Source organism: Antrostomus carolinensis, unplaced genomic scaffold (assembly GCF_000700745.2).
Source record: "Antrostomus carolinensis isolate BGI_N321 unplaced genomic scaffold, ASM70074v2 scaffold52357, whole genome shotgun sequence".
Lineage (NCBI taxonomy): Eukaryota > Metazoa > Chordata > Aves > Caprimulgiformes > Caprimulgidae > Antrostomus > Antrostomus carolinensis.
Window position 1 is genome coordinate 41,303 of NW_010330543.1, and position 10,069 is coordinate 51,371.

General features: G+C 43.4%; 1 protein-coding gene across 1 annotated transcript in view; it reads left to right on the forward strand.

The window, feature by feature from the left end:
* Positions 1 to 10,069, forward strand: part of HSD3B7 (hydroxy-delta-5-steroid dehydrogenase, 3 beta- and steroid delta-isomerase 7) — a 14,167-nt gene that overhangs the window by 2,904 nt on the left and 1,194 nt on the right. The window contains exons 2-5 of the mRNA XM_010172927.1: positions 1,401 to 1,556; positions 4,386 to 4,494; positions 8,686 to 8,785; positions 9,651 to 9,813. Of these exons, the coding sequence (XP_010171229.1) occupies positions 1,401 to 1,556; positions 4,386 to 4,494; positions 8,686 to 8,785; positions 9,651 to 9,813 (528 nt within the window). The remainder of the gene's footprint in view (positions 1 to 1,400; positions 1,557 to 4,385; positions 4,495 to 8,685; positions 8,786 to 9,650; positions 9,814 to 10,069) is intronic.

Below are 10,069 nucleotides of genomic sequence, written 5' to 3' on the forward strand. Positions count from 1 at the left end.
TGTCAGTGCCTTCTTTCCTTTTCCCTTCTATTCTTACTGAATCAACTCTGTGCTTTAATATTAAACTAATAATAAAACTCAAATTAGATAGTCCACCAAGTATTGGTAATGCTAACTAAGAAACCAGCTTGACCCTTTCATAAACCTTCTGCCTCTTCCTATGTGCCATACACCCTGGCAAATGCTCAGCTGGCTGACCTGCTATCTTGATTTTGTCCCTCCTTTGAGTTCATGAGGGATAACTCTGGTCTTTTATCACCTTGTCCTAGCAGTTGATCACTGAGGGTTTCCATATCATGGTGGAGTCACCATCCCTGGAGGTATTTAAAAGACATGTAGATGTGGCACTTGGGGATGTGGTTTAGTGGTGGACTTGGCAGAGTTAGGTTGGACTCGATGATCTTAAAGATCTTTTCCAACCTAAATGATTCTGTGATCATAACACTTCCACAGCTGGAGTCACAGACTCTTCCCTGAGCTGCTCATGGGCATGATCTTTCAGAAATCACTACCCTGATCCCTGGCTTCATGGGGCTCTCCAGGAAGCCACCAGCGCAGGGCAGAGGAGACATCTCCTTCCCAAAGCATTCCTGTGACTGCTACTGCTCTCTGGCTAATTACAAAAGCCCCAGGAATACAGCATCCCAACCCCAGCTTCTTGCCGGCCTGTTCCCAACAACAGAAAAGGAAAAAAGGAAAAATCCCATTTAAATGTTACAACACTGTCTTGAAGCAAGAAAATTAGTAGTAGATGCCAAGAGTAACCATGTATGAAACAGCTATTTTGAGGGAGAAGGAGCGGGGAAAAAGGAAATAGGGAAAAAAACCCCCTTCTGAATGGCTTAAAGGGAGGATTTTCCTATGAAATTTTTAAACTCGTTACACTATTTTCCTTTCCCAGCTCTAGCACTTGCAATTTAAATAAAGCTCTGTGCAATGTCCCTTGAACTCTGCTGGTGTTATTCCCAGTAAGCTCTAAATATCTCCTGTCTTCAGGAAATTGTCCAGCACATCTTCGCTCATCCACACGTACCAGAGCAGGTCCTACAACCAGCTGCAGCTCTGGGCCAACAGTTCTTGCCCAGCGCTATGCCTGGGTGTGTGCTGGAGCTTTGCAACGACAGACTTGCTTATCCTGACCCACAGTTGGTACAAACTGGCTAAGTGCTGTGCTGAATTAAACCAGAGGCAGATCTGGCAGCTTGGGGCTCAAAAATAGGGATGTATTTTCCCCTGGTGTGATGTATTCAGATGGCATAGTCATTAGTTAGAGTGTGTTTCAGCTTGCCCTGCAGAGAAGAAAGCTTTCCAAGCAGGACTCTCATTCTGGAAGAAGGTGGGGTGCTGATTTGTATTTTTTTTTCTCCCCCTGCATCTATACTTATATTATTTTTCTTCAGCTACCACTCATGTGACAGTGATGAAAGGAGACATTCGAGACTACAATCTGCTCCTTGCTGCCATGCGGGGAGTTCACGTGGTTATTCACACAGCTGCTATTGTGGACTACAGAAACACTGTGCCCTTTTGGGAAATGCAAGCTGTCAACGTTGGGGGTAAGCCCTTTAAAACAAGCAATTAAATACAGCCTTAAATTCACACGCCTTGATGTAGTCATACGAGACGCTACAGCAAACATATCCTCTCTGATTTAGTGCTCCCTTGCCCCCTGAATTTCACACCCACCACTCTGCTACGAGATGAGAACGGTGCCCAAGATCTTCCCTTTCCAGCGAGGGAGTTTCTGCCTTTGCCCCTCTGTCCTTGCTCAGGGCAGGCCATGCTGCTCCTCTCCACTGCTAAAGCTTCATTTTAACAAGTCAAATGTGGACCCAGTTATTCTGGTCAAGGGTGTAACTTTCAGGGATAGTACTGAGGTGATTCAGAACCAGAACACGCCCATAGTGGTAAGAAAATGTTTAGTATGTGTCAAGGACAGCAATTAAAAGTTAACTCCTGTTGTAGATGGCTTATAGCTGTCCCAGGGAGAAAAATTTACAATATATACCAGCACTATTAAGGGAGTGATGTTATTTTAATTATAGTCAGACTTCACAACTATTACATGTCTACAAGCCACCCATAACAGAGCTCCATCACATTTTCTTCCTATCACCAAGAGCCAATTTCTTGTTAGGTGCAAGATCTGCTTAAAGAAAATTTGTTCATAAATCTAGGAAATAAGCACAGGCTATAAAAATAATGAAATCCCTATTACAGCAGCAATTCCAATGGCACCTCAGGCTCTTAGCTACTAAAATAGTTGTTAACCACAAGGAAGGAATTTTATATATTTTTTAATACATCTCTCTCTCAAACTCAATTACTGCTTAAGGCTTCTACTATTTGCTGATACATTCAAGGGCAACATTTAAATTCCATCCTTCTTTTCATTGCTGTAGTTGTTTTCACAACCAGATGCTTTTAAGAGCCTGTACATGTGTGCTGAGAATATTCAGAGCCTGAGGGTTCCCTCTGCCTTTTAATGGCTTTGTGAGATCTTCCTCTTCTTTGTCTGCTTGCTATGAACAAGGTACTTGAGCATAGTGAGGCTTTTACAGATAGCAGCAAATATTGAGCAACTCCCCTACTCAGCAAACCAAACCTCTTGCAGATGTTTGTGACGTTCCCAGAAAACCACACAGTCCAAGTTTTTTCCGATGTGACTGGTGACCAAGTGCCTCTTTGAGGAGCACGGTTTGAGATGGTTTAACAAGAGCCTTATTTTCAGAGACAAACTGTTCTGCGCTTCTACCTCCCCTTGGATGGCTTCATGTAGACCTTCCTAAAAACAAGGCTGCTGCCCTCACTAGAACTTCTCAAAATCTTGATTTGAGAGGTTAGCCTGAAGTTTTCTACTAAAATCAGAGCAGTTAAAAGAATAAAAATGAACTGTATTTGATACCTGCTGTAGACTTCATGGAAAAAAAAAATAGGGTCAGGACAGGTCAACTACATAATCCTCTAGCTGGCTCCTCTGTATAAATCAGGCCACAGAAATTCATCCAATTACTGCCTTAAGCCCAACAATTTGTGGCTAAATTGGACGATGCCTTTTGAAAAGACTTTCTGCCGAGAATTAAGGGCTGGAAGTTAATGGGCTATCTATCATGTCTTTCAACAAGCCATAACAATGCTAAAGATTATTAGTGTGGCTATGGTTAATTACCATTTCTGGCAAAAATTCCCATCTATCCTCTGCTTTGATTCTCTCCTCTGTTTCAACCACTGGCTGCCAAATCCTGTTAGAGTCTTGTTGACTAGATTCTTCTACAAGAATTATTTTTTCCATCTAGTCACTTAAAGATTTTTTTTTTTAATCTGTTTTTTGTTAAACTGAATGGATTTTAACTCAGCTGTTTCCAGTGATGTTTCTCAACAGGGGTTCTCAGTTAGCTTTACATATTGTGTTAGGCTCATGGAGAAGTAAATTTATTATTTCCCACCAGGTCTTCATATTGATTCATGCCCTCTGAAATTATTCTAAGCTCAGGTTTTCCTTGATAATTTCAGATTATGCCCTTAACAACAAAGAGAACAGAGAAATCACAAGCCCTCCCACGCAAGATCTGCAGCAAAGCTCAAGGGCAGAGCCTGATTAGTCAGGTACAAACAGTATGGAGATTTCTGGAAACCAACCCTATGAGCAGCTTCCTTTAAGATCTGCCTTATCAGATTTGAAGGTCCTCAGTATGCAACCAGGGTTATGCTGTTGTCTTTGAGGTTCTCACAGAATCAAGGTGAATGCAAAAACCATCCCTGGAAGAGTCATAAGTCATTTAAACCCACCCTCTCCCCCCAAAAAAACAACTAACCGACCAAAAACTACACACACTGACCCACAAGTTCAGACACAACAACCTTTCTTAAAGCAAACCATGCTTCAGACTTATCTGGGTTTCATATGGACTTGTAAGAGTCTGTGGCAATGATTTTCACCCTACAGTCACCCTGCAGAACTTCTATAGAGCAATACTTGCAACTAAAACACCCGTCCTTTTGCCAGAAGGCTGCAATTCACCATTTGACAGTCTGCCCATGAATCAAAAAAGATGGAAAACATGGAATTTTGCTCTGCCAAGCTGTCACTTTCCATTTTGTTAGCGACTGTTAAGTCCAAGTTAAGTCAGCTGTCAATAGCCATAGCGGTTAAGCCACATAACAGCTATAGATGTAACTGCTGCTCTCGTGTTATAAACCACCCGTGCCTGTGCAAACACACCTAAGGAACTGCAGCCTTGACTTGTGGCTTTACATCTTTTCAGCCATAAAAAAAGATGGATCTGTTCCAAGTCAGAATCCCAAGCCTGGAAATCTCTTTTGAGTTGCACAATAGGAATCCAGGCAAGGTGGTTAATGTCTGTCCTTCTCAACCTGCCCCACAGGTACTGAAAATGTGTTAAAGGCCTGCTGTGCCCTGAACATCCCGTATGTCGTCTACACAAGCTCCATTGCTGCGGTGGGACCCAACACATCGTGTGAGCCCATGTTCAGGTGAGGTTAAGCAAGTCCTCTCTGTCACTCTGGATTTCTGATTAAAAAGCAATGAAACTGCAAACAGATGGAGATATTTGTTGTGGCTACAAAGCAGAAGATGTGTTCCCCTTCCTGTCAATTCCTCTTTTCTTTCTCGAAAATCCTTCTCTGGTGCTTTTCACTTTCAGGAACCACACCTATTCCCAACCTAAACTTGACCAGTAGTGGATACCACTGATTGAAAGAGTTGGTAGAGAGATGTATGACCCAACTGCACCTCCAGGCTGTCCCCTCTATGTACAGCCCTGCTTCTCCAAGCCCTAAAATCAGTTTCAAATAAGGTCTCAGATGCTTAATGTTTGTCATATGGTCAAGTTTTATCCTGCTGTTGGGTCAGAGATTTTGCTGTCCCCTCACACTATCAATCCCAAAGGATAGGTGGTGCTCTGCTGTTACCAACCCACATTTGCTCCTCTTTTCAGGTCCACAGCGAATTGCTAGCAAGCCTCTACCCAGCTCCTGTTAGCAAATGTGGTCAAATTTTAGCACTATCTCAGAAGAAAGGTAGTTGGCCGCATAGTCTTGAGGGACAGAAGCATTTGGTGTGAAATTGCCCTGCAGCATTTGTGTTATCTGTGACCTGGATCTGACCTGTAAATCATACTCTTCTATCCCTCAAAATCCTTTTTCCTGGTGAGATGCTTACCAGGGCTGATTTCTGCACTTGACATTTTTGGGCATTATGCTCAACTCATCTCTTCTGGGTATGGCTCCTATGAGACTGACCCACAGAGCTTTAGAAAAACTCCTGTGGCAAAGATGGGATTTGGAGCAAGAAAAAGACAGTGGTCAAAATTATGATTTGGAGAGGTTTTTTGTTTCTAGATCTTTGATATTCAGAACTGACTTTCACAATCAGCTGATGCTCCTGCTCAGGACGCAGCATCTGGTTACTTTTTGTATTCATGGAGCAACAGTACTTGCGTCTTGAGAACCTGACTGGTATTTCTGAAGACCAGGAGCTGAAGTTTTAGATTAAATTTAAAGTCAAGTAGAGCCAGCTGCAGTCTGATACCCACCACTGTAAGGCTCCTTGCTGATTTCCAGCATGGTAGTGGCCATACAGACTGCTCAAATTATGGAAACTTGTGTGCAAGGGGAACTAGCTCCAAGTCAAGTTTTGTCTCTGTAGGCAGCCAGTCTAGACACAGCTGGCTTCAGTCATTTGGGTCTAGAAATCTGAGCCTAGCTAGAAAAGGCTGCTTAAGACATAAATTAAAATGACCTACGAGCCTAAATTTCATACTCACAAGCTAAGGCATAACCTAGTTGTTTTGAAAAGTGTTTAAGCACCCAAATCTGTACAATAAATGTCTGGCTTGTGAAAAATATCCATGAGAGCAACAAACCTCAATCTGCTTGGGACCATGAGCACTAGAGGCTGTGTGTCACTGAAAAGCTACAAAATTTGGTCATTAGCATATCTAACTCTTAAAAATGAATGTAGATTTTGGCACATTCTTGTTAGTATTTTAGTCCTGAGACTTAAGAGGTAGAGGTGAATAGATACCTTGAAAGCTGTACCCCAAATCTTGTCCGAGGACAGTCCTTTGGCTTGTAACAATGGCACCAACGGATGCAAGCAAAAACCCATCCAGGCTGATGCTCTAAGAGCTACTCGTGAACATCCTCTGCCCACCAACTCCCACCACAAACTCCCAACTTCCCCGCCACAAATACAAATAAAAGCACCACCTAGAGCCTTTAACTCATTTTGCAGAACACACTCAGGTTCTCCCATGGTGCTGGGAGAAAGCCTGAGACAGAAGTCCTTGTTTTCCAATGATTTTGATTTTAAACTAAGGGAATTGCATAATGCAAAATGAGAGAAAGGTCAGACCTCCAGTAAAAAAATCACACCACTTATCTCAAGAAGGAGCCCAGTGGTGACTGGAAGGCAATGTAATATAGCTCTGTTTTCCAGGCTGAAAGCACAGGTGATGTGGCTTTCCTCTTCCTCCTCATCTCCCCCACCCCCACCCAATCTGTTCTGCTCTTCTCCCTCACCGTCCATGATCCTGTCTGCCTGCCTTGTTCTTTTTCTCTGTCCCCTTTCTCCATCATTCCTCATGTAATTTTATTTAACTCACTTTTACGTGCTTGGGAATTGACACAGACAAAGCATGATTAGTCTCTGGACAGGGTGATGGGTGCAGGGATAATGCTCACACCTCAGCATCCGACAATAATAGAAAATGCCTCTGTCAGTCTCAATCCCTCTGAGACAGCCACCGCTGAGATACCTTCTGACAATGCTGCTCCAGTCTTATTAGCGTTCAGTTATCTGTGATCGTTTTGAAAAGCAAGAGCATTATGCTGAGCTCTTTGTTACTACCAGGCTTCAAAAGGGGTGGGGGAAGGCAAACCCGAGCAGAGCTCTGCAGCCCAGGAACGGCAGGCAGGTTTATCCCTTTGTGAAGCTGCTGCTTTTTAAAAGCTTTGCAAGGCAAAAAATAAATTTGGATTAAAAAAAAAAGAAAGCAATTAAAATGAGAACTTCTAGATAACCCCTCTAATTGTCTTGGGCCTCTCCTGGGCTTGCAACAAACCATGCACAATCAATCTTTTGTCTTGCTTGTTTTCTGGTTTGTCTTTTGCTCATCACCCGTAAACGCAAGGAAGGGGAGGAAGGTTTTGTGATAAAAGCCCAGGGTGTATGGAGAGGCTCTATTTCTGAAGCTCCTAATTTATTTCTGTTGCTTCTGTAGCACAAGAAGGCCCTGATCTCAGCTGGGATATCTGACACACAAGATACTAGACTGCCAAACAGGCAAGAGAAAGGCAACAGCATTATTAACATTTTACACATGGAGATCTGAGCATAGAAAAGTGTAAGCAAGTTGCCCAAGGTCAAACAGGGAGCCTGAGTCAGAGCTTGCTCTCTCAAGGCCCAGTGTTTGACTAAAAGACTTCTGCTGCAGATTTGCTGCACAAAATCAACACAGGCCCTCCCAGGAGGTGAGCCCCATCTGCAAAAAAAGCATCATAGCATGATAATTCTTCATTGCCCTGTGTGGAGGTACTCCATGCCTGGCAGAGTCTGGTGTTTTGCCTAGGGTGAATTTCTCTAGGAGAGCAAAATATAGAGTAAATTAATTTAAAAACGTGAAGAAAGTCTCCTGCAGCACACAGAGAGAGAGCCTGTCCTTGCTAGTCATGGCAGCAGGGGAGCAAGCAGCCATATGGTATTTATGGATGGTCATTCCCAGTGTTTCAGACAAGGTTTCTGCACTCCCCAGCTCCTCCAGAGCCCACTGAATCTGCTTAACCAAATCCTGCAATGGACTACTGTTGATCTAAAACCACTGGGACAAAATGCCACTAACCTGGTGGGCAACAGAACTGCTTTCTTGGTTCTCCCTGGAATTATTTCAGGGCCTGTGAGGCCAGTTAGATGTTAGATCCCATGGGCTTTCCTCCTTGCAGCTGTAAGTTAGGAGCCTGAGGAGCAAGTTATCTTCCATAGTGGCAACCAAATGTTCCCAGCATGGCTGTGAGCCCTGTTTGCCCTTGATCATGGGTCTACTTCTTTACTTTTCCCCTTGAGCATAATTTGTTAGGGGAGATGAAGGAATAATCCCAGCACAAACCTGATGATTACATGTCTTCCAGGAGATCACTAGCAGCTCTATCACGTGACTGGCAAAGGTCTCCTAAATCTAATCAGCTCCGTGAGAAAATTAAGCAGCAGCTTCTCCTTTCAGTTTATGGCTCACAACAGGCTTTTCTCTACCTCTAATGAAAAAATGAAGTAGGATTGCTCTAATTTTCCTGCCCTCCATCTTCTTGTGCTCTTTCCACCTTGTTCAGCCACTTGCAAGTTGCTTTAAAAAGGCAACTCCACTGCCTTTTAATTTGCCTACCACAATGTTGCTTGCTTCAATCACACTATTAAGACAAAAACAAATCCAGCTCTCAAAAATCAAACCACTACCCTCATGCAAACCTGTCATGGACACCCAGAACCTCCTGGTATTTCTTGAGGCCAATTTCTCACAAGCTGCAGTGAGGATCTCGGGTTCATGTAACTCGCAGTCGGTGGTAAGTCCCTGGAGAGCAGGGACTGCAGAGTAAATCACACTGTGGTAAATGTCTCCAACCCTGCGCTCTACTCCATGGTCACTCACTGTTTCTCGCAATCTATTTCAGAGGAAACGAGGACATCAAGTACAGTGGGGAAGTGGAGCTGCCTTATGGGAAGACAAAAGCCATGGCAGAAAAACTTGTATTTGAAGCCAATGGAAAAAAGGTACCAAAGTCAATGGTAGCGCCTCTGGTATTAGAGCACAGGATGGATGGAAGGAAAGAGCTGGTGATCCCACGACTCATATCTTAGTGTGTATCCAACTGCTGCCTTGATTGTTGCATAAACCACATTGCCCTCATCTTACCAAAGCCTGACCTGCCCACATCATCAGGAAGCTGCCAAACTCTCCTAAGATCAAAGGGTATTGCCCTTTGAACCTGTGCTTTAACTCCACCAGGAGTGTGACTTTGGAAAGAGCTGTGTTAAATTAGGGTATAAGAAACCAGGTTCACCTGGTTCATACTGCATAAAGGTGGAATTTTTAGATGTGCCTGAATCATTTAAGAACAAAAAATATTAGTGTAGCCAGAGTCAGCCCCCTGCCTAAGTTAGCTGGCTAGTCTTTTGACTCCCAGTACAGTAAGCAGACAGATAAGTTCTAGAGGATGAAGCAGAATAGAAAAAAATAATTCTGTCCTAAATCATTGCCTGGAGCATCTCTCTCTCTCCCACTTACAGCCTGAAGCCAGTCAGCTTAGCTGGCTTCCTCTGGAACCTGATTTTGGTTGTTGCAAACACTCTTTTATATGTCACTATCGCAGAAGGGGGTTAATGCCACTAGCACCCTCCATCCAAAAATCTCTCAGTCAGCATCACATGGGTACAAGGTGTGTTATGGAGGGGGACGGGGTGATGGCGCATTTTTAGGAATCAAACCAGGCCCCAGCTGTCCAAAGCACCTCTGCAAATACAGACTCCTCTAGCCCAGTATTCCCAGGTTTTGGTTTTATCTGGCAAACCCAATATCACTGCATAAGATTTCATCTCCGAATCCTTCACTCACTAACATCCCTCCCTGATTTTACAGCTGAGCAATGGTGGTAAACTCAGAACCTGCGTCATCCGAGCAAACACCGTGTATGGAGAGAAGGCAACATTTCTTCAAGAGTTGTATTTGTTTGCCAAAGCCAGGAACGGTGTGTTGAACTACCTAGAGCCTGAAAACACAGAGCGGAATTACACATATGTGGGTGAGTGAATGATTGATCTCCTGGTGTGTGGTGTTATCAGGCTGCTTTAGTCACAGGGGATTTTACACGTCAGCTTAACCATAATCTTCCAAGACAGAGAGATGAGTATGGTGAATAAGCACAAATATTTTTATAGCCACAAAACTTAGACTGGCTAAAAGAATTTTTAAAATAGTTGTGTACATTCTACTGTTTTTCCTGGGAAGGTTTTTCTCTTTGTTTGTTGGTTGGTTTTTTTCTTCCCTTCAATGTAGGG